This window comes from Ascaphus truei, chromosome 3 (assembly GCF_040206685.1).
Source record: "Ascaphus truei isolate aAscTru1 chromosome 3, aAscTru1.hap1, whole genome shotgun sequence".
NCBI classification, from domain to species: Eukaryota; Metazoa; Chordata; class Amphibia; order Anura; family Ascaphidae; genus Ascaphus; species Ascaphus truei.
In genome coordinates, this window is record NC_134485.1 from 260,744,210 (window position 1) to 260,770,165 (window position 25,956).

At 40.9% G+C, this 25,956-nt stretch overlaps 1 protein-coding gene across 1 annotated transcript in view; it reads left to right on the top strand.

Moving 5' to 3' along the window:
- The first annotated feature begins 1,932 nt into the window (after positions 1-1,932).
- LOC142489627 (ephrin-B2-like) overlaps positions 1,933-25,956 on the top strand; it is a 38,976-nt gene continuing 14,952 nt past the window's right edge. Inside the window, exons 1-2 of the mRNA XM_075590729.1 lie at positions 1,933-2,769; positions 19,675-19,958. Coding sequence (XP_075446844.1) covers positions 2,648-2,769; positions 19,675-19,958 — 406 coding nt within the window. The 5' untranslated portion in view covers positions 1,933-2,647. The remainder of the gene's footprint in view (positions 2,770-19,674; positions 19,959-25,956) is intronic.

Sequence of the window (25,956 nt, forward strand, 5' to 3'; positions counted from 1 at the left end):
TTACACTAATTTTTCTCCTCATTTCAGTAGAAAACATATATATATATTGGATCAGTTGTCTTGAGAGGTTAAAGGTAGATAGATTTTGTTTTCAGAAATCTTTCTTACATGGTACAGTATATAAATAGCTTTCCCACTTTATTACTGCCACATTATATTCTGCTTCATTCGAGCACAGTTTCACAATTGTTTTATGCCACTTTGATCATGCTTGTTAAACATCTCCTGAACATTACCATGAATTGTAGGACGTTATACTTTAAGAATACTTAAGTTTATATTTGGAGGCAGGACAAGGGTCTCCATAGCCCCTGTTTACTTGAAACAAGAACGATATATGAGAAACCCTAAGGGGCCTATGTTTCAAGATACAAGAAAGAAAGGCAAATAAAAAGACACATTACACATGCTATTTCACCAAAAGATACTATGTATAATCTTTGGAACCTCGCAGGGTTCTTATGAAACTATTTCAACTCAGTAGAGAAAAGTCCCCTCTTACAATAAAATATATGATAAATCAGACACGTCAAAAAAGCCCTCCAGTAGTGCAGTGTAAATGTATATATTATATTCATCCAGTCAGGCCTATCCAGCAGTGCTGAGGATCATCTGTAGCGCTCTCTTTAAATGATCTTTACTTCCCCAAAACGTATTTATTCAGTGGGCTCATGGGATCAGTCATTCTCTAACAAAATAAAGTTTACAGCCCAACGTGGGAAATCTTGCTGGGAACTCCCTTCCGTACAGAGCATCTAGAAGCATATTACAGAGCAGCGACCCTGTGACTTGTAATAAAGTGTACACAGCAGCCGTGAGATCAGGCACATCCCCCGATCTTCTTATTTTAAGGTCACCAACCCACACAGGTTGTTGGTGCCACGAAGCCGGACTCAAATGTATGTACACTCTACATTCACATGTGCAGCTTTGAAATTCTTTAATGGGCAAATCAAGGGAATGAGGTGATTCTGGAGTAATACATCTGGGAAATATAAAATATACATCATGATATATATATATATATTAGCATTAAGGTCACTGGTGTAATTCGACATTATGCTAATAAACATTGTTCTCTGCCACACACACACACACACACACACACACACACACACACACACACACACACGTGTTCGAAAGTACAGCATTCATCGTATCCTAATTCCGTATATGTAAGTGTTGTCAATATATGCAGCACGTAACTGAATGTCAATTGCTATCCAAAATAAATTACAAGTTGTCATTGTAGAAATTGAATGACTTTTATTGACATACAATGATCATGTGGAGGCTAAATTATTGTAAGATTTTAAATAAATGCACATATTAGACTATTTTTCATATTCATGTTGTCTCGTCACCGCTGTCTTTTATTAGGCGGCCTTCTTACACCACAGGAAATATTTGATGGTTCTTCACATTTCGGTTACAAAGTTGCTAGAGCTCTAACCATATATCTGATGGGTTTAATCTAAAGACGTTTAACTCTTTCATATTGCTTTCTTTTTACTTTCTCATTATAAAACCCATTCCTATCACAAGAAACTTTTCATATTCAGACAAAAAAAAAAAAACCCCACAAACAAAAGTAAACCTTGTCTATTTAAATTAGTTTTGGAGGTCTAAGAAAAGAAAAAAGCCGTGGGTCTCAGTGGGTCACGTAATGAATATTAATGAAGTGTATTCAGGATGCTGATGAGTTCATGTAATGTTGTATGGGAGGTCTGTACCTGTCAGACACAATACCCAACCCCAACCCAGACACTCTCTGCCAGGACTCGGGACTGACAGCGAGCGCGGCCAATCAGATCGGCTCGAGCTGACAACCAGCCAATGAGCGGGGCGGGACTGAGAGGGTGGGCTGAGTTTATATGGATACAGCGCCGTGCAGGACGCGGTTACTTTCGTTCAGTAGCGAGTGGCTGAAGGATCAGCAGCTCTCACATTAATCTGCACCAGCAGCGGCAGCACAGCGGCAGCACAGCGGCGGGGCTGTGCATAGATCCTCCCGTCCTGCGCAGCTGCCGCAAGCCACTGGCACGCACCGCGGGCAGCTATATACAGCTACCGCAGGCAGCGGCATACAGTCACTGCTGGGACCCCAGAGGAGAAGTTCGCTGCGTGGAATTGTCCCCATTGTTTCTCCCCGGAGGCTGGAATACTGAGGGTGTGACACATGGACTGTCCGCTTGTATAGAGCTGGATTAATGCAGCAGAGGTTCTGATCCAGATCATCCACATTCCGGGCCGGTTCCCCGAGGATCCCTGGTAATACACAGGCAAATCAAGAGCAATAAGGGCTGCCGGATGAGGGGTCTCTCTTTTACCAATGTTGCCATTGCAGATGCCTTAGGTGGATACAGTGTGTCCGAGCTGGAGTTAGCAGTTTGGAGTTGATTTATTTTTTGCACATTATATCGGGAGTGAGCAAATAACCCGGAGTGAAAACTGATTTACTCCTTTCCTTGCCAGGCAAGCTGGCTGGGTACACAGCTTGCTTATAAGCCTCGACAGTTTTGCCGATCAAGTGCCGGACTCGCTACCACTATATATTTCACTAGAACAAAGTCTGACTGGAGCTAGCAACAGCTTTGCACGTAACATTGCCGGTGCTAGGATCGGGAGGAGCCGGGGACCCCAGACCATGGCATTCAGAAGGGACTCTTTGTGGAAGTACTGCTGGGGAGTTTGGATTCTCTTGGTCAGGACTACTATCTCCAGATCCATAGTGTTAGATCCCATATATTGGAATTCGTCAAACCCCAAGTAAGTTTCTTCACTCTTATTATTGATCGCCTTCAGGATGTATTGTGCTAGTTATCCTAACGTGTATCGTGGTGCAGGAGGGGGCTTTGTGGGTCCTTCAACCCCCCTAATTCACAATCAAAGCGTTGCAGGCGTCCTTGATAGCAAATGGGGTTAAACATACAAGCAGAGCAGTGCAATGTGATCAGAAGCAAAGCCACGAATTGCCACTGTGACTTATCAACAGTAACCTATCCCCCTAAGATACTAGGCTTGATCTCCATATGCAATAACATGGCATTTCAAATGAATGAAATAAAGTAGGCACATGGGGGGGGGGGTGGGGGGGGGGCTGACATTTACATGAATAAAACCACGGTGAGAGACGGTCTGGTGATCTCCTTGATGTAGGAAGGGAAGGCGGGTAGGATTGTGGTGAGATAGTGGCAGCAGGATAAGGGACCTCTGTAGCCCCGTCTCCTGCTCTGCAGACACTCAGCGATAAGGATCGGCTGATAACAGCCCCGGCTGCACTCAGCTGCACTCCTATAGGGGGAGGAGGGCTGAGCCGCGGGGGCTGTATCTGGAGGGCAGCCTGCGGGGGGACGCTCGGGAGGGAGGGGGGGACACACGTCCTTGATGAGGGCACCTTAACCCCCCCCCTCTTTTTGCTGTCAGAGGGGCCTGCAAATATTGCGTGGGGTTATGCTGATGCGGTGGGAGCCGCATTGCACCCAGATCCGGCCACCTCCTGCCCACGTACCCACCTCACCAGGCGGGTCCTGTGTGCCCTGCCCTTGCTGCTGGGCGCAGCGCAGTTTAGCGGCGCTTGCCTAGGTTAGGGGCAGGGCCGCCCCAGCGGTAGCTTGGCAAGATGTGCCAGCTCCCACTAGTATTTTAAACCAACCGGGCTACTTTGTAATGCCACTGAATGCAGCATTGGCGGAGTAGGCTACAGGGACAGGTTGGGTGACAGGGCTGGGCGGCCTGTGGGATTATTCAGGTCCATGCATTTCTCCCCACATATAATGAACCCCACACAATGACTTGTCTTCATTCTCTTCTGGAAATGAGATACCCACTTGCTTTTTTTTAACGACTTCATTCAAGCGACTTTAAGTGCAGGTGTTTGACAACAATTAGCAATTTGAGGGGGTTTGAGGTCACCAAAATGTAAGAAATGCTTTATTTCCATTATTATTACTATTATTATTTTTTTTAGGTCAACGCGTTTTCTTTTTGTTCCTCTTCCGCTACTTCGAGAAAGGGAAGTTTAGACCGTAGATTGAGACCACGTACTGTGATCGGGAGTATGTTTAGAGCTGAGCAGATAGGAAATACATACAATGCACTTTGCAGTCCCTGCATATAGATCTAAACACGGATCACCAGTGGATCCACATTAAGTCTTGGGCACCCATTCCAGTATATTTCGAGTTCACTCTATCTTGAACCTGGGTTATTAAACATTTGAATAGACCAGAGGGTGCAGGAAGAAAGTAAGCCAAACAATCACCCGTAAACATGGTATTTGATCATTTTTGGTACCACTCCTTGTTCATTTTTTTTAAATTAAGCAGTAGTCTTGTTTGAAAGCTCAATATCCACGTAGTGGAGATATTTAGAACTCGGACAACATGCAGAAGGTCAAATCTATCTGGAGTAAAAAATACAATGGGACTGAGGCATTGCATATAAATAACAGGGTCTCTGTTCCATGCATAGCAATGCATTATACATGACCCTCTGAGGCTAAATGGGAGATATTAATTGTTGATGTTTCCCCCCTGTTTGGTAATAATAACACAATGTAGACGGTATCTGATGAATGTGAATCTTTATAATCTAACAAGGAAAACCTTATATAATTTAATCTATCCATATTCTGCTCTTCACATACTTAATTTGTTTGGTCTGTTGGTGAAAAAAAGGCAGCTACCTCCCCAACCTCCCTTCCCCAGGGCCAAAAGTATCAGCAGAGCATTTCATAGCAGAATCAGTGTCTCTGTGCTTTGAATGATAATGTGATGTCTTAAACTGTATGTCAAATAACACATTTGGAGGTATAAAGTATATCCCCTAAGCTTTTTTTGGCCCACAGGCACCACTAACAGGGAAAGGGTTAACTATAAAAACAGCCATAATAAAGTTAACTGTTGTACTTCCCAATTCATAGTGATTCAGTAATGATCACAACTGGCAAACTGAATAGTACAAACCGCTTCACTTAATCATTTATAGAATTACATTTTTTAATCATAGAGCCATGCTGTATGTTTTTCAGTTATACATTGTACCCTGTCTGTGAAGTTGTAACTGAGAATATTGTCAGTGCTGGACATATTCAATCAGTGTAACTCCACTGGTTATAAAACACATAAAAAAAAGGCTTGCTTGCCGAATTCGAGGAAATGGAAGGATTCAGAATAGTGATCAATTTAGCCCTACAGAGGTCACTCTTCCAATGCACATATCTGGGCCCTTTACTCCGATTCTCAATGTTCCTGTTTCAGCCTTTCAAGTCCCACTATTTAATAATTTCATCATATTTAGGATCTTTTCATTTGTTTTTTTTTTCTCTCATCACTTTTTGTGAAGTTTGGTAGCTTGCTTTTTTGTAAATTTGTACCTTCACTAATCCTCACCGTCCATTTAAAACCAGCGTTATCTTCATCCTTGAGGGTTAACCTCCTATTTTGTATTATGCCATATCTCGGTTTTTGTTGTGGCCTCCACTTGCACTCTATAATGTCGGTCTACCCTGTCGGTGGTTGTTTTTTAAAATGTGTCCCTGAGTGATTTATAGAATTGCAATTTCTTTTTGTGGAGCCGTTGATTTATAGGCTCCTGGAGGCCAACATGTTTGAGGAAGCTTACATATCAATTAATGATATTGAACTGACATTATGATAGTCACCTTTTTTTTACCTTCATAAGCTGAGCTCGGTTTCAATTGGTATCATACTTGTGTGCATTTATGATCCTGGAATTTCACCCTGGAGATACGATGTGCTTTTACAGCTGTAATGTCACATAGTTGAGGGAATTACAATGTGCATTCATTTATTTGCATTAGCTGGATGGTAGTGGAATATATTTTTAATTTCCAAATAATTGTGAGCTTTTTGCATCCTTTAACTAAGAATGGCAACGCTTGTGAATTCAGCAAAATGATCTCTAGCTGTAAGCTGTAAAAAATGTGACTTTGGGAATATGGAAAAATAATATGTTTTTTTGCTTATTTCTAGTTCTAAAAATGTCTTCTCGCTCTTCCATATAATTAGAAGATTGAGTGCTTTCTTTTGCTTTCATGTTTCCATGTTAAGACCCTTGAAACCAATGGAAAGGGTGCATTATACTTATGACAAACAATTGCTGGGTTGATGAGCTGCACGGGGTAAAAATAAATGCTTCACATTTTGTCACTAATAATTATGATGCACAAATATTTCATAATTATAAGAGATGGATGGAAGTGTAGAGCGTGCGGAAATACACGAAATGCATGCATCGACTATTTTAGGCATTTGTTAACATTATTGCCTTTATTTTATGCTTGGCTAATGCTCTTCTAAAGCAAATGCACATTAAGTATAATTAATACCACAACTTAGACAGGAGACATCCATTTTAGTACTATTTAAAGTGGACACAATTATTATAATTATTTTTCATTTTAAAACATCTTTTGCTGTTTTTTAGATCTTTTAATTAACGTGTAATAATATGCAAATTCGCCTTTAGTAGCAAATAAGTATTAATAAAAATACATTACATGTGTACGGTCTAGATAAACCAGCTATTTCAACTCTTATCCATGTGCCAGGCCACCATTCATTGTATATTAGATGCCTAGTTTTCTAGGTAAACAAATGCACATTCACTGTTATGTGAATAGGCCCTTGAACTATGCTCTGCAGTTTGCGTTTAGGTTAATCTTGTCGATTTTAATATAGAGGGAGAAGAAAGGACAAAGCACCAGGGGTGGAATTGTTTGTGCTTTTACATGCACATTCCTTACATTTTGTCAGGATGATAAACTGAAGGTAATGGTCCTTGTTTCAAGGGACAACTGAGCGAGCCCTTGAACAAAGTGCCCGCTGAAACCATATCTCAGTCCTTGGTAAACTGCTGTAGACAAGAATGTATTTAGGAATCCTTTCCCTTGGGATGGCCCTTTTAACCCTCACAATTACAGCTTGAAGCTGAAGAAACAAGAGCCGGGGCTAAAATGGTTTGCTAAGCACTTGCATCTAAATCTCAGTCACCCGAAGTTTTGCTGATGACACTTGGTGGACTAAGGCAAACATCTTTAAATTATTATCCTTTACGCAGCTTCGACACCTGCACCGGGAATTAGCTCAGGTGAATTACTGACATCTAGTACATTCAGAAGAGGCTGGGATTTAGGTATACTGATTCTCTTTATCCTACTTGCATGGTTCAGCTGGGGTTTAATTGTTACATTATCTATAGTAATTATCTCCAAGCCTCTTATCGGTAAACCTCGCTCAGGTAAAGCACTTTGTATAGTGCAGTAATTGACTATATATTGTGACTGCAAGACAGGTCGAAATCACAGTTTGTTTTCTAACTTTTCCTTCCAGCTTTCTAGCTTTATTTGAATCCTGTCACCTATCTTGGATTATTCAGTCCACACATGTATGTACTTACGTATGTATATATATATATATATATATATATATTTATATATATCTATATATATCTATATATATCTATATATATATATCTATAACAATGTTTTCACTTTACCATCACACATTTTTTGTGTGTGCTCATTTCAAATCTAAATCTTACGATAAAGGCCGCACAGTATCATATTATATTTAAAGCGCCCACATTTGCAACGGATCGGCAAGAAGGTATCTGCGTAAAATCCCAATTCTCCATCTTTTGGCTGGATACAAGTTAACGTTATTATCAATCCTTTTATTCTTTATTATCCTAAAAGATAATTGCGGAATTTTTAAGAAATGTTTTTATAACTAAATCATCACGTCATTATACTAAACTGCCTCCAAAAAAAAAGTGGGGGCGTAAGTTGAGTATTTAGTAAAATTGCTGTTGCTGTACATTTTGATATTAGTTTTGGGACTGAATTTGAAATGCTATGGAACACAATTATCACCAAGTGGCATTGGATAAATATAGTTCAAATCCCCCAAAGCTTTTGATTACTGTGGAGATGTTAAAAACAAATATATAATTAAAAATACTTATACTTTAGAAAAAGGTGGCCAACAGCTACATTTAACCTATGAAATATGCTACTGACATTATATTACTTTGGGCCTAGAATGGACTGCCCCTCTGAGTGATACTGAGCCAATAAATACAGGAATACTTCATTCTGATAAGCAATCATCGATTATTTGGGCCTAATATTCAACTGGCTTATGTTATTACAAAGCCAAGTCAGTTTTTTGTTTTACTTTGTTATAGATTAATAGACCTAATTTAAACCAGTATGTCTGCAAATTTGAACGAGTCATGGTATTCTACCTATTCGGTACCATCACACTTCGGCCAATGTTTAAAAGGCAGCGTCACTTCTGAATGGTGCGCTTACTTGCAAATGAGAAGAAAGTCAGTGATTACATTGTTCACGAGGGCCTAATCTTTTCCTTCCTTGGTGGCTGACATAAGGAAAACCTGTTTTTCAGGTCATCTAGCATCCATTTTTCGCAGACTTGCTTATGAGTTCAGTCTTTGTGTGGTTTTCTGGGGACCAAAATGGGTGTGTTCACATGTTTAAAATATTTGGCTGCAGATATGCAGAGCCATAGGCTTCTGCCCAGCGTTGTTCCCTCCCCCCTTCCACCCAATGGTATATGAAAAGCAAATGGAGGGATGGCAAATGGCTAGTGTTAGAACAGCTTGGAAAAACTCCCGTGGCTTCATTGTCTCTGTAAAGCCCAAGAAAACAAAGACATGAGCAATTCGGCCCCTTCTCTCGTGATGGAAAATGTAAACCGTTCACACGGCTTTCCTGTTTGACTTGTTTAATTCTCATTTTAAATTCCGAACCGTACCAGCCATGTGAACTCTGAAGATTTCTTTAGTAATCCATTTTGTAGTTTCGATTTAAAAACAAAGCTGACACAATTTGCTTTTATTTTTAGGCAAATCAACCCCTGGTCATAGTTAATAAGGGGATTACATCCCAGGCTAGATCTATACAGAGGTAATGTAAATCAAGGACAAAGTATAAAGAAACTGATCCCTTTTGATTGAAGTGTGGTAAAAAGGCATAGAGAAACTAACAGCAGTAATCTGATTGTATGGCAATAAAACCACCATTTCTTTCTGTCTTCCAGATGAAAAAAAAAAATTAAGGTACTAATGCAGTTCCTAAGATGTAAAGGCAGATAAATTCTGCTACCATGGCAACATATAGATTAGCTTGATGTTAGAAGTGACACGTTTCTGAAAGGGGTGTTGGAACTAAAGGCCTCGCTTGGGGCTGTTGGGTATTATGTGAGGAGTGCAGAAAACTTGGAAGCAAGGATTAGACAGCAGGAGTAAAAATGCTTGTCTGCTTGTGGCTTTATGCATGGATACGTCATTCAGTGTCAAAAGAGTCTGCAATGCAATGCAGGGGTTAAATCAGCAGATTGCCCAATTCTGGCATGTAAAATGTTGCAGCTATTTTGCATTTTCTTTCATTTTGATCTCTCTTATTAATGCCTCAGATTATTTTTCTTGGAAGGTTTTCTCTTAGCTCCTGGAGCTCTGGCAAACGCAGCAGCAAGTGACAATTCTATGGGATTAGGCAGTATACTGGGAGGGTCTTCTGTATATGTTGGCTCTAGGCAAGCACATGCTGAGAAGCAGCAGAGAGCAGAGAGTAGGTAGGACAGGGGTTATCTGAATAGAACATAGAGGCCTTTTGATTTCAGCCATCTTTTCCAATACAGCAGGTCTGAATGTCACCACCACATTGGATGAGCAAAGATAAACTCGCCACTTTGTCTTTATTACTTGATACAAATCTATCCAACAAAGTTCACGTTTTCAACCTGGGAAAAACATGTTGTTTATATTAAAATAGGCCATTTGCTTGCAATAATCAAGGTTAAATACGGATTTATGTTCACTTGTACAAGAGCAGCACAGAATGTCACACAAAATGAGTCAGGTATTCCTTTATTTCAAGTAATTGGTTTTGTTATGCAATTTATGCATTGAAAAGCAATAAAAAGAAAGATAATTTCCTGACTTTTGCTCTGCAGCTGACACAGCCTTGTAAAATAAAGCGAGGGGGGGGGGGGAGGGGGGAGAGAGAACTCTTTCACTTTTGTGTCTCTCTGCACTTTGTCATTGTGGACACAAGATACATGAAGGAGTGACACTAAGGAGGTCTTTAAACATCATGCTGAGCTGCAGTCTTACAGGTGCAGGACAAATAAAGAATATTTGTTTTATGGCTTGGCTGATTGTGTGCTAGTAGAATAGAATTCTTTATGACTGAAGGATAGATCAGACTGAGAGAAAACACAGAAGCCAACAGTAACTGTGCTTGTCTGCACGAATAATCCTACACACACTTTTTTGATTAAGTGTGTCTCAGATGATTTCATTAAATCATGTTTCTTGGCAGCACGGCTTGGACGACTTTCCAGGTTTTTACATCTTCCTTTGTTGCTGGGAATTCCAAAACAGATACCTAACATTTTAGGTTGGGGTTCAGCCTAACATTGCGCTGTAATATTGCATGTTTTTGCTGGGAAATTAGTAAATTTGAAATGAGCAAATCGCCATACAACCGGAGAAACAGCATGCCAAAGTCAGGTGTTTTTGTCCCTCAGTCAGATTGTAAAAAGGAGTATGTTACAATATACTGAAAGTATAAATATATGTTACAATATACTGTTTTGCCAAATATGTTTTTGCATAACATGGATATTTAACCTTTAAAAGTCTTATATACAACCTTTAGGCCAAGTCCATAGTGCAGGTGAGCACGCGCGACAGAGTGCATGGTGTTGCAAGCGCCTGTCGCCCGAGCAATCTGTGGACTTCAGATCGCTTGCGATGGGAAGTGGGGGGGGGGGGAGGGGGAGCGGGGAGGGCGTGGCAGTGACATCATAAGGCTGCTTCGCACTCATTGGCTGAACCGCCCACATGATGCGGCCGCCGCTCGCCGCCGCACCAAAGATCAGCAATCTTGTCTTTTGGAAATGCTGCCGTGCTGTCGCGATTCTCGCGCGCACTAGGGCTCATAGAGGAGCCGTCTCTTGCTGACACCTCGCGCGCGGTCACGATCACTATGCACGAGGCCTTAGGCCGAATTCAGGGTGGATGCTACGCGACGTGCGCGCGCTTGCATACGCGCTCACGTGCTTCGCAATTTCGGGTTGTTCGGTGGGAGTTTTCAAACTGAAAACTCCACCGGCGGCAAAGTGCTGCGTTGACGCTGCTACTTTTTGCCGCTACAACCCAAAATGATTTTGGGGTCTGCAGTCGCGTCACGTGAGCTGGTTCAGCGAACCAGCTCCGTGACACGTTCGCCACGCCCTCAAACGCCGCAAACCCAACTCCTGCAGCCAAGGCACAGATCGCTGGGCTGCGGAGGCGCGCACGGACGCTCGCGGCCGTAGCATCCACTCTGAACTCGGCTGTAGGAACAGTTTTTGGAGCTGTACCAACATCAACTACAAATAATCGTATGTATGTATATATATATATATATATATATATATATATATATATATATATATATATATATTCTAGATTTTGATTGATTTAACTGGTGAGAATTTAATTTTAAAAGAGGTTTAAGTATGGAATTTCTCTTTTTTTGTTTTTGTTTTTACTGCAGGAAATGCACTAAGTTTAATAGTGTGTTGCAGTGTACATTTTGCAGCAAATGAGTTAATTTACAAGCTGCTTACATAGAAGTGCCTTGCAACTTGGCAATGTTTAGTAAGGGGCCATTCAGTGAAATTGTTTATGGAGAACAGACTATTCTGTGTGTGTGTGTCCAGCATTCTATATATATGTATGTGTGTGTTTGTATGTGTGTGTGTCCAGCAAGCTTACTGCCTCCAGTAGTCTTTGAAATGCAGACTGGTGCACATTTATGGCATCCAAATGACAAAGGGAGAAACTGAATGACTCTGGCCCCATGCTTAGTTTTGTAATAAGGGTTACAGTGCTTAAATAATTGATGCAAAGCAGTGTACTCTCACTTCCAACCATAATTGGCTATTTTGCTTTACCGTTTATCTGTCATGTCACATATGAGAAATGTTGTAACATAAGAATGCTTGAATTTGGGTAAAGCACTGGACAGGGAAGCATTTCTGCATTGTGTCCTATTCGCCAGGTGCTAGGTAATCCTATTTATGTTGTCCCTACAGAAAATCAGCAGCAGGCTGTTACAATGCTATTCACTTGTCTGCATTAATTCAAAGATTCTTACAGTCCAGGAGATTTGGCAGCTAGCAAAACTGCGTTCTTGTGATTTCAAGCATAGAAAAATGTAGATGAAATCCTTAACAAGGGAGAAGAGAAACATATGACATCAATCACCCTTTGAACAAAATTAGAGAATAATAGCCATAATGAAGCTTTCATTAATGATCATGTCTTCTGATGCATCAATAAGGAGATTTTACAAAAAAAATCAGCATCCAAATAGGGTTTGCACAGACAGAACATTTTCTTCATGTAACAATTGAAAATCCTTCATTTAATATTTCGCTATGTAGTGGGTTTCTCCGCAGTGTGGTAACACCTGGCATAGCAAAAGGTGAGCATACATGGCCTGTGTGATAGGGTATTACAAGGCCTTGCTGTGAGTCACACATTTATTCTGTGTCTTACAAACCAAATTCTTTATCTATGATGTAGGACACATTGAATGCATAATAATCTGTAGATGGGAGTTGAATTTTTATATGTATTAGTCATCGGCTTTCTCCCCCTGAACATTTTCAGAATTGGTTTCAAAGTACAAGACTCGTATGTGTGTTTGTTTTTTTGGCAGCTGTGACCAACCAACACCCAGTATTTCCTTGCACTACATGGCTGTTAATTACAATGCCGCTGATTTAAACTTTAGTTTAAAAGTCAAGCTCCTTTTCTGGCTTCCAGCAGAGTTCTCAGCCTACTGAGTGACCAAAAACATTGCTGTGTTGTAAATCTATCATTTATGATGTATGAACATATATATATATATATTTTGGGGGGTGAGGGGGGGGGGCGAAGACTGAAGTCAAAATACTGTCCTAAATGGTTCCAAACAATGAAAGAATGCGCCACACATTACTGTGGGGTTGGTGGTGAGACACAAGGGTCTCACCATAAAAGAAGAGAACTAAGTAAGCAGGAAGGCGAGCAATTCTGGAAAACAGAGGGCATTTAGCATGATATACTGTAAATGTGCATAACACAAACATACATTTAATTGAAAGTGACACTAAGTTGAAATGGAAAATAGATATATTTTTTGGCACACAGAGTGGACCCTAATGCAGATCCTTAAAGGTTTGGAGATTTGTATATATAATAGTGGTAGGTATTAAGATGTCTCTGGTTTGTAAGGGGCTTAAATCACCCTTTCACTGAGAGTTGCATTTTCTTTCAGATAGCCAAGGAGATGATGTCAGCAATCAGTCTAGTTTAAGCTTAGGTGTGCATGTGAGCTCCGGAGAAAAGATGACTTGTTTTTCTTACGTCTAGTCACAATTAAATGTCATTTTATATTGGGTTTGGGAACTCTGCCAGCTTTCACCCTGTCAGGGTTGAGAAGGCTCCAATCATGTCCAGGCCTATTTCTACTCAAACTGGAATCCTGGCTCTTTGCCTGTTGATGTGTTCAACCAGACCCATCTGGCTTTTGATGTTCTGTAGTTCCCAAGCAGTTTATTTAACCATTGTATTGCTGCGGCAGTGCAATGCATTGTATGTACTTTCAGAACCTAAAGAGGCACAACACACTTTTTACATGACGGCAGATTTCACTGATGAAAATATGACACTAAACAAGGTATGTCATACTGATTATATATGGTGTCGGCCCCCATCCTCCCCTCAGACCCATACCTATAACAAACATTGGAATACCAAATGCAGTAGTTTCATTGTAATTGTTTAGATACGGTTATAGTGCTGTAGGCATGCATAATGTGGGACAGCAGCTGTATCTAGTAGACAGAACACACATATTTTGTTTCGGGGTGTGGGGGTCTGTTTTAGACGACACTCTCATTCTAATCTATAGCATTGCTTTATAGTTGCACATTTCATTTAATGGCAATCATAAGCATGACATGCTTTTTCATAACAGTCTCCCTTACTGCATCTAAATATCAACATTTTAACAAAAACATGTTTGCCTCCTCCACATATTGCTATCTTTGTTTTTTTTATTGTGTTTTTTTGTGTGAATTGAAACATGTGTCATGCGAGGCAAAGTAATAGACATTTGCATGCATTCATTTTGTTTCCAAAGTCCTGGGACGTCAGGACATTAGAGGTCAGCCTCCCTCTGCGGCTGCTAGGGCCGGTGGCCCAACAATGCATGCCTGTTCTGCGCATAATAAGGGACAGAAAATGAAGTAATATGGCTATTATACAATCACGGCTTCATGAGATCCTTAAGTTCAAGCTCACATTTTCTTCATCATTTCCTGGAGCATTAAGGTGGAGTGATTGCAGGGGAGAGGTGAAGAGTGGAACATTTTCTTGATGAAAGGGAACAAAATGCAGCCAATTAAAAGAAAGAGAGAATGGTGCTGCATACTTTGAAATTACAGCCTGGCCTCAGATTTATTCACATCGTATCAGCTAATATCACTTGAACTATAACTAAGCCCACTTCTGTCAATATATCGCTAGCCTCTTCCACCCTGGCCATTTCCAACTGAAAGTGCCTATTGTCTGGCCACTTCATACACATGTTAACTCATCCTTGTCCAGAAGAGCATCCTGCAAACCTTGGGTATAACCAACAGCTTTCATTGGTACGGCAGAAACGCCGTAAAACAGAATGCTGTATTATTTATCTGTAAAACGGCAATCCCGACAAACGTTTCATGTGTTAGATTGGAGGGCAGAGCAAGAAAAACTGAAGCCCTCCTAAGCTGTTCTGGGTTTTTTCCCTTCAGACTATATAAAATCATATTATTGATTAGTTCTCATTCTTGGCACCTCTGTGAGAGGAAAAAGTAGACAAACTCCAGAGTGTATAAAACAAAATAGAAATCCACCTTTTATAAATGCTGCACTTTAAAAATGAAGTAGAGAGACTGGCACCTACAGGCGTCCAATTGGTTAATAAAGTATGTTATGTGCATATGTATGCGAATGATTGTCATTTAATCTGGCGAGAGCAGAAAATAATAGACACACATTTCTTTATTCACTGATGCAATGCAAATATGTCATTCCCATTTGAAAAACTTATTTTCTTTTTGACAGTGTTTCAGATGTCACATGAGAAATGAAATCAGGTTGCATTATTAAAGGCCTTGTCATTGTTTGCCTTGCGCCTCGCCTGTACATAACCAGACAGGCCCCACCCTCTGTCACAGACTGGTTTGGAGCATTGCTACTGTGAACAAGACTGTACAGGTGCAAATTATCTGCAGATGGGAGTAATAGAAAGCTCCAGGTTAGCCCCATGTTATTGGGTGGAGAAGTGATTTGCTCTTCTGGTTATACAGCATGGTGAATCCAAATGGCCAATTGACTATTTCTGCTTCCCACCCACCCCCCCTCTGTCAATCATCTTTATCTTTAGATTTATGGTGCCCGTGTCCAGTCAGTTGTTTAACAGGTGCCAGCTGGTTTTGGTTAACCAAAGCAAACATTCCCCTATGTTCTATGAGAGGTGCTGATGGTTTGGGGTGGCTAACTCCTCAGAAACTATGAGCTCTCTCCCTACTTTCATGGGCTTGTAGTATTTTAACATTTTCCCCTTCTTTGTAATTATGGCCGCACTGCAGCGGTAGCATCATCCTGTTATAAACAGTCATTGCATAAACTCCTGCTTATACGAAGACCAAGTACTCATGTTCTCATCAGCACTGGGGAATTGTTTAGCGTTGGGTATAACTCTGCTGACTTTTAAAATTCCCCCGAGAGTCTATGTCTGCGTGGGGGTGTAACAGGACTTATGGTATCAAAGGGAGTCGGTTTTCATTAGAGTTCAGGTTCAATTGTGCAGTCCTGTAGGCTGTGAAATGTAATATTATTTTTACCTGTATAGTAATTGTGGAATGACAGAGGGAAATTGATTACGTTTGGACAAAAGTGTACACAGCAGCTTATTCTTTGTCAAGAAGAACTTGAGGTCACTTGGTGCAAGAAGAGCCCCCTCTAGCTATATTGGTATACATTACTATTTCGTAAATAATTGTGCATTAGAGTGTGGCCCTATTGCCTCCAGACAATACATACATGTGCAGCTAGAACAATCCACAAAGGCACTTACTTGCTGAACTGGTTAGTTTCCTATCTTACTACTTGAATCTCTGCACCACCAGTATCGTGACAATGTTTTCTTGCCACTGCGTGAAGTTGTGGTTTGAAAAACACCCACACGTTGTCCTCGGGCTTTCATCAAACACAGCCACGGCTCTTAAGCTGTGTATGGCCTTATGCTGTCCCTTTTTTAAATTAATTTGAAATTAAAGATAATCTTTTCCTTACAAAATGGAGAAGAGCCATCTGTGATAACAAGACGGCATATCTCCCCCCAAGTGGAGGCACACACAGCTTCTGAGAAAAGAAAATAGTTTCATGCAAGCTTTTAATTATTGGCTTGCTTCATAAAACAGATTGTAGGCAAGACGAATATAATGCCGTCTTTGGGTTTTATGGTTTTATGTGTGTGTATAGTAGCTAACTAACAGCACTTATGATGGTCTATCTACCAAATAAATTCCCTTTTCTTTCACTCATCTGACTGCTGTTCGAGTGCAAAAGGGGGCAGCACCGTGCTGTTTCTCATCTGTATATATTTTGCATTTCTTGGTTAACTTTCGCCGTCGATATTTTGTTCATCTAAAGCCTCTTATTGTTTTATTTGATACAAGACTGTAAATATTTTCTTTCCCCTGCAAAATGTGTCCTTACACAATTTTGTCACCAGACAGGAGTGCCTGCAACACACACTCCACCCTTGTTTGGTTGCCTGCCCTTTCATGAATAGGAGCTGCAGAGTTTTTTTGTTTTGCATCGAGTTTAAAACCTGTGAATTTGGATACACCGCGGAGAACAAAAGGGGTTCCCCATTGGGTTTAAAACCCCCTCTTTTTTTTTTTTTTGCTAAGTGACCGGCAGCCTCTTCAGAATGTGGGATGCTGAGCTGAAGTGCTGTGCTGAGTTGAAGTGTGTAGCAGTGTCATGGGTCAAGAGCTGGCCCTCATCCCGAGCAGAAAGCATCATTTATCAAGAGTAACTAGAAAGAGCAACTAATTACAGTGCACCGCTGATTGCTTGTGCATTTACAGATATCAGAGTGGCTCAGCTTACTCTCCAATCGTTATCTTGTTCAAGAGCTTTTCAGTCCTTCAGTGCTAGGAAAATTTATTATGGGAGCAAAACAAAAAATAGATTTTTGCCGTCCCCCCGCCCCCCTTCTCCTTTGCCTAGTTCCGCAGTGTGCAAGATTTTGGCAAACGATTGCATTTGTGGAAATATTGTTTCAGGCCTTTTTCGTTATCACAAAGTTTTGCGCGACCATGAGGTGCAAGCCCGTCAGATATTGGAAAGAGACGGCCCATATTTACTAAGCGGTGCTATTCCATACGAACACTTCCAGCGCTGGAAGACGCCTTTAAAGCCTATTCAAGTGAATGGGGCCCCATAAGGTGTCTTCCGGTGCCGGATGGTGTTTTGATAGTGTAGCGCTACTTGGTAAATGTGGCCCTAAATCCTTTAAACCCTGTACACAATGCAATACAGCACTCTTCATTTCCTTCCAGGGGGGAATGGGTTAATAGTATACAAGTAGCCTGAATGTTCCGTTAACCCTTTGTTGCCAGGAAGCCCTATAATCCCTTTGCCCTGTAGATCAGTACTGATAAGAGGTTTACGTTGGCAGCGTGACTCTGGATAATAGCTGCAGGGAAATAAGCAATGTTCTTGTGTGGCTCTGATTACACACAATGTTAACTAACAGAAGCCGTTACTATAAAGTTAGCAGATCAAATAGGCTTGAATGTGACATACGAAATTGCTAGGCCAAACATGGTGCCTTTCTGCTGACATGAGAATTGATTTAGCAATTAATAAACCTACCTGGTGGCCTCCTTGAGTTTTAATACGAAGGGATTCCTGGCTTAGAGCTTTGTTCTCAGCCTTTAATATTTTAATGAGCCTGCAGGCTTGGCTGCTTACAAATGAGTAGGGTTTTCTAAGTGTGGTGTTTAATGTTCCTGCTCCGCAAAGGATGTTGATTAGAAGGTTCTTGTTTCAATTTCCCACAGGCATTCTCCCTTAAGCAATATCTACGGAGAAGCCTAGTTGCATGGATGCGGTAGCTTACTGTTTCCCATAGACATAAGGCTTATTGTAGTCAGTGTCCAGAATTTAAAGAGCTGCTTGATTGTGTAGTTTAACTATTATGGTTTTGAAGACAGAGCCCTTCTATTTAAAGCAAGGTCAATATTGTAAATGGTTATTTGAAGTCAAATCCACAGTGCCCGGGGAAGGCATTTTTAATCTAAGATAGAAACACTTGTTTGGTCAATAAAAGCAACTAATTTGTTGTGTCAAATATTTCTAGTTGAAAAAGTCTGAATTAGCAGTCACCGTGAAGGTAAAAGGACACAAGCCAAGAAGGTACGAATACACCAATAGCTTTTTTTTATTTTTTAAATCCTTATTTTCAGATACTGTGCAAAGTTAAGGTTTTCCTGGACTGCTGTTGAATCATACACAGTTCTGCTTATCATAGCAATCAGAGTGTAAAGACTATTCTACGGCTTCAAAATAGACACAAAGAATTTGGAGACAGATTCTCAGCGCTGTTATAAATAGGGCTGTAAAGACGAGGATGCCCTGACTGTGACCTATGCCCTTTATACACTCCAGCATTTTCAATATAACGGGTCTATACATTTTTGGGGGTGGCTTGAATGAGGTCAAGACTTTTTTTTTTTTCCCTCTCCTCTTGCCTTTCTCAGTGGAATTATAAACAACTAACCACTAAACCCAGTGAGGTAGGCAGGCCATAGGCTGCAGTTATCGCAGCCGTCTCACATGCTGAAGGGATCACGGGTCAGATTCGCCAAACTCCGATGCACAGTACCGCCCCCAGAGCTGACGTTACCTGCCATTCCAGGTGACGGAAGTTCACGCTGGGTTGGGGGGGGGGGGGGGGTGATACACAGGGATTCATCAAATTGTGATGAAGGGTATCTGAGGATATTAACGTTTCCATACACATTGAAATAAGAAATGACCATATAAAAATAACTTGACCCTTTTGCTGCCAAACGGCACCCCGGACGTGTTACTTTGCACAGCGTGGCATGACCCGCTGTCAATGAAAGGGTTACATTATATACCCACTAATAACTTTTATGTTAAAAACGTGTGTGTGTGTGTAAATACGCCTTGGGCATATTTTTATTTTTTACCTCCGTTCTCTAATTACTTTGTAGTAAAATTATACAGAATATTTTGATATGCTGCATGTCCACTGGAGTTATTTCTTCTGAGTGCTAACATAACTTAAATAGCCCCTCACCAGGCCTGGCATTGTGATATGTGTAGACTTGATGCTTTCATGAAAACCTACAGTAGTTATCAGATATCATTCCCACTTTAAGAATGTTTTGGTTCTGTGTTGAAGAGAAACCTGGGGATTGTTGACGACAACTGTAATGCATGTTTACCAATTCTGATTGGCTCTTGATTGATTTCTCATACACCTTTCTTTTTGTTTAGATTCCTCCCTGAAAAAGGGCTGATACTGTACCCACAAATTGGAGATAAACTGGACATTATTTGCCCCAAAATGGACTCCAAATCTGCTGGCCAGTATGAGTATTACAAAGTCTACATGGTGGATAAAGATCAAGCAGAAAGCTGTACGATTAAAAAGGACAACACGCCTTTGCTGAACTGTGCTAAGCCAGATCAAGATGTGAAATTTACTATCAAGTTTCAAGAGTTCAGCCCAAATCTCTGGGGCCTGGAATTCCAAAGGAACAAAGACTACTACATCATATGTACGTATACCTCACACCGGTTTGTTTTTATTTTTCTCGAGTGAAATCCTAGTTTGTTGGAAGATGTTGTGTACCATTTTAATTAGAGATGAGAAAATCCGCCCAAATCCGTTTACTGGATTGTCTCGCATTTTAAACCCCAAATCCGTATTGCGGTGTAAAATCCACAAGCCGTTTTTGGTTGTTTTTAATCCGCGCAGATTCATCAAAATCTACCCCTGGATACAACCGGGGACGGATTTGTAGAATCCAATCCATGGATTTAGCAATCCGTTGGCGGATTCTTTAGAATCCACTGCTGATTGGATTCTACAAATCCGTCCACGGGTTGCAGAATCCGCAGAGTGTATTGGTAATAATAATAAAAAATTTGCATAATGCAAATCACACTTTTTAAGATTGATCCAAAGGAACCGGCCGATCGGCTACAGATCCAAATCCGCCCCCAAAAATTGCCCATCTCTAATTTTAATGTGTAAATAACGTTTGTTTTGTTGTTTTTTTTCTTAATGTATACTCTTTCTTTCCATGCACATCTGTGACTTTAACTCAGACAGGTGATTAGCAATTGAAATATATCGGCTTGATCCTCCTCCCAAATATAATTTCAAAGGAGTCTCCAAAATAACTTTCCATCTTTAAAATGGATTAACTTAAGGGTTCCACTGCTGACATTGAGATGAAGGGCTCCTAGATTGAATATATGGGCCCTTTGAAATAGGTAGGGGGTGTCTGAATTTTCTCCAGGAGAAGAAATAGAATGAACCTGAGCAGCACTCGAGCTATGAAATATACATTGTGCACACAGTTATTTAGTTCCATTAAATGGGTTTGCTGGCTGAGAACGGATCAAAGCATCAAAACCAAAAAAAACGCACCTTCATTACCCAGACCTCAAAACCCAGTTACTAACCTTTGTGAAAGTAATGCCCAGGCTATCATGAAATATAATCATTTTTTTTTTGACTTACAAACATCTTTTATGACCTGTGAAGTGGGTAAAGAAGTGCCTCGGGAAACCTCCAGCCTGCATGCGGACCTCATTAGTTCGGCTTACAGTCAGATGATCATTTACTTTGACATGAACAAACGCAATAATGTAGTTTTCCCTAAATGTTTAAGTCTTGATTTTTGTTCAGTTTCAAGTGACCCTCTTAATTAATTGCCCTCTTGCCTCAGTGCAAACAATCTAATTCCCTAAGCAATCCCGTGAGTTGACCTAATGTGGAATGCAGTCAGTTAGGACAGGTTTTAGTCATGCAAGATTGCCTGTGAGATTAAACCTGTTGCTGCACAGCTGAGAACGCATTCATAGCCCTTATTTAAATAAAGCTATGGTCTCTATCCCATTTAGTGCCATAAATGAAGGCCTGCACCAGCACTCCAGGGGTTACCTGTACAATCATTGTAATGACTAATGGTCTTTGTGACATACTGGAGCTGCCAAAAAATGAAACCACTCAGACATGTCACTTTTGTTGTTATTGTTTCCTTTTTGAAGCGCCAACATATTCCTCAGCGCTGTACAATGGGAGTACAGAGATTTGACAATGACATAAACACATAAATAACGGCAGACAGATACAGAGAGGTAATGAGGGCCCTGCTCGTGAGAGATTACAATCTAGAGCGAATGAGGGACAATGTTGAAACAAAAGGTGAAATGGCTGCTCATTGTGGAATGGAGTATGTCTCGGGTTGGAATATGGTCCCGCCCGACAGCTGATCCCATTAATGTTAGAGGGTGGGGATGTTAGGGGATGTTTGATAGCGTTGATATTGGTCCAGCCACACATCTGTTCCAATGGGGTCGGAGGGCGGGGGTGGATTCACATGCTCTATCATCCTTCACTTTTATTTTGTTATTTAATATTTTCCCTATACCTATTCAAACTTTGTATCGCACCATATAGCAAAATACATCTTTCTAGTTTCTATTTGAGAATTTTCAGGACAAAAATTAAATAAACCTGATTCTGAAATCAGAATAGCTTGGAAGAAGTTAAAATAAACCCATATTTTCAAGTTCTACATCTATAAATCCTGGCCTAAAATCCCTAAAATGCTATGTAATTTTCAGGCCAGTTTTTACAGTCTTGTCTTTTCAAATGTAGATCTCAAAGCTTAACTCTAGGGGGTAAAGTCTATAATATAATATTACAAAGCTGCAGTTTGGACCGTTTTCACCTGACAATTTCATGTTAATGCCAAAGGGGACATTTGTCCAAAAGCAACCTGAATTGTCACTCCGAAGTATAGAGAATTGTCCCTCAAGTGCAAATAAAGGATGCTGTTGCAACTCCATGGTTGAAATAATCACGACTGAGTTCAAAAAGCAGTTGTCAGAAAACACACACAGGTGGCTATTCTTATACGAGTCACCAAAAGTATTTTTTTACATCCATCATTTTCTCAATTAGAAACCTACTGGGTGCTTTTATATTGTCCATAATCAGGATGTAAAAGAAAATTCAAAGGCAATTTGCAAAGACTGAAATTGTGACTGAACTTTTAATGCATCTTTAATTGTAACTCTACCCCACATCCCAGAAGTCTGTAACCACATTAACACTTTTCATGTAATGTTACCATCGGGGGATGTAAAATACTCTCTTTATAGTCTCGGGAAACTTGGCTATCTTATTCATCAACTGCTACTTTGAACTAATTAGTATACATTTGAATTTACCAATATTCTTTAAATGCTTAATTCATGTTGAACGCCATCTAAATACACAATAGACGAATTCATATAATCTTAAGAGGAGGGCATGGTCTGCATGGTTTTATGTTTGTATCAGGGCCTCGGGCTTACAGGTCCTAATGGAGTTATGGTCCATTGGGATTTCCATCCCAGACCACACAAATCTCATAACAGAGCATGGAGTTATAAGATTAATGTCCTTTGCTCATATTCAGTGCCATTACCTTGGCAATACTGACAGTTTATCTTAGTTAAAGAAAGGCAGAGATACTGCAGCAGGAAATATATAAGTACCACTTCTCTTTTCCCAAGGGCAGCAAGTGAAAGAACAAGATCATTTTGATAGCTGAAACGCTGATTCGTAGGGGGGAAAATGAAGAAAACCTGTGTAAAATCAGTAAAATCGGTATGAAAGCAGACGGGGCACCAACATGACTCACTGAAAGGCATGAAAGATTTGTTTCATATCAAACTATGCTTGATAATTCTGGCAGACAGTGTAAAACCACCAAAAACTGTATATGTAATTGTATTACTACTTTATTTATTTTTATGTTTCTAGCTTTCTAAATGTTTATGTAGAAGGTTTTTTTTGCTTACTTTTTTGAAGAAAAAAAAAATCTCCCTGCAATTTTAACATTTTAACGAACCTATTCAGACATCCTATTTTACTAATGACTTTTAAAAGCCGAAGTTTTTCAAAATGTTCCTAATTATTAACTTGTCTGCCAACACGTCGACTTTAAAAAAAAATGTAATTGTAAAATAGCCCCCGGCAAATTATTACAGGGTTGTCCTCTCCCTTATTTTGTTTCTATTCTAGAGACAGGAGATCATTTTCTCTTGATCTGGAAGTCCCTGTGTAAATGATCAGTCTGCACATGCTCTTTTTTGTAGGGTTTAACGGTTTGGAGACCTTTATTTAAAAGTTGCTTGTCAAGGTTGAAGCCCAAATGCAGAAATATAGGTAGCCAGTCTCTAGTTTGAATTTAGAGATAAGCTGGGGGGGGGGGCGGGGGGAGGAGGGAAGGAGAGAGGAGAGGAGAGGTGACATCCGTATCCCTTCTTCCTGATGTTGAACAGGATGTAGGGTTGTATTTCTGTTGAATAGTCCTTTTTTTCTGTTTTTTTTTTCTATGCTCCACGTTTTCAAGTGCTTTGATGTAAAATCATAAGGTGAAGTTATTTTTTCATTAGAGCAAGCATGTAGAAAATTGCACTGGATTGTTATAGTCTAGAGCAACTCCTCTCAGAGGAATTGGGTTCATCACTGGGGCAGAGAGTATAACTGTGGCACTTTATTGGGGTTACCACCAGGCGATTCTTGGTCAAAGCAAATGGCGCCATGTCCATCTGAACTATTCTACTATCAGAGCGTAGCATTTTCTAATCTGTAGTGTTATATTCCAAGCTGTCAGCTGGCATTAACTCAGTCAATGTTGAAGTCTCACCACCAAGAGCTGAACTCTGCCTCAAAATGATGTTTTCCACTTCAGTGCCACTCGTACGGCAATTACTGGGTCATTAATATCATTGCATGCAATTAGTGCCAGTAGAGCGAGCGTGCGTGTCTTTCTCTTACCATGACCCTTTGTTAGCCAGGGATTTCAGTTGATAAATTTAAATTGATAAGGGCACGTGGGATTTGGGGAGATGAGATGTTTTTACACCAAACCATTTGAAGTGATTCACTGCAGTACTAGTAGGGTAGTGAGAAGTGGCAAAGGAATGTGGCATGGGACGGGTTACATTGAGGGCACACATCTGCTTCACTTCTCCATTTGCCATGTTACTAAATAACGCTGCCATTTTGTCTGACTTTTAGTGGACTTGTGTTGGTTAAATATGTTTGATTTCATGACATACTGTATGCCCCACAGCCTCTCTCACCTATTTCTCTTTATCGCCTCCACCAATGCTTTCTCACTCACCAAACCAACTTTTGAAGGTGGATTGGATTCATATTTGCAGTTTATTTTTTTCTTTACATAGAACCTGTTAGCTGTGCTTTTCTCATTCTGGGAAATTTCAGTAGTATTAAGTCTTGAAGAAATAATAGCGTCAAATAATATATATATATTTTTTTTTTGGCATTTCTTGGAAATGTGATTTATCTGGGTTACAACTCGGCCCTGATCACTTTGGATTTCCTGCAGCGTTCGTTCATCAGCCGGGCAGAGACAGTAATAAATTCAGTGAATATTGTGTATTATGTTATATTTGTTAGATCAGTCAAGCCTTTAGGCCTAAATCTGAAAAGCTTTCAGAAACATGTCATTTTTTTTCGAAGCAGCTTGTTGGAGAAGGAGTTGCATTCCTGAGTATCCAACTTAATATATGTTGTAATCAAGTCTGTTTATTTATTTTTTTTGTACTGATGCACACCGCTCTCCTCCAGCACTTAAAGCAGGCCTGCCCAACTCGTAAAGTGAGAAGGGCCGAACTGCTCCAAGGAAAAAAAATTTGGGCCGCACGGGTTAAATCATCATCATCATCATCATCATCATCATCATCATCATCATCATCTCTCCCCCAGCACCTCTCATCATCATCATCATCCTCCTCATATCTCCCCCAGAACCCCTCACTATCAACCTTTACGATACTCCCCATCTATCTCTCATACCCCCATCTCTCCCCCTCACCCACACAATACCCCCCTCCACATCAAACACACAATACCCCCCTCCACATCAAACCTACAATACCCCCTCTACATCCCCCCAGCCCATTCCATGTCAGCAGCCCCCCCCCCAAGTTAGCACCCCCCATGTCAGCATCCCCCCCATGTCTCTCTTCTCTCAATATGACTCTCTCCCCCTCCCCTCAATATGACACACTCTCCCCCTACCCTCAATATGACACCCTCTCTCCCTCCCCTCAATATGACACTCTCTCTCCCTCCCCTCAATATGACACTCTCTCTCCCCCTCCCCTCAATATGACACTCTCCCCCTCCTCTCAATATGACACTCTCTCCCCCCCCTGCAACTCACATCACCCCCCCCCTGCACTTCACATCACTTCCCCCCCTGCCCCTCACGTCAGCAGCCCCCCCTCACATGTCAGCAGCCCCCCCCTCACATGTCAGCAGCCCCCCCTCACATGTCAGCAGCCCCCCCCCTCACATGTCAGCAGCCCACCCCCCCTCACATGTCAGCAGCCCACCCCCCCTCACATGTCAGCAGCCCACCCCCCCCTCACATGTCAGCAGCCCACCCCCCCCTCACATGTCAGCAGCCCACCCCCCTCACATGTCAGCAGCCCACCCCCCCCTCACATGTCAGCAGCCCA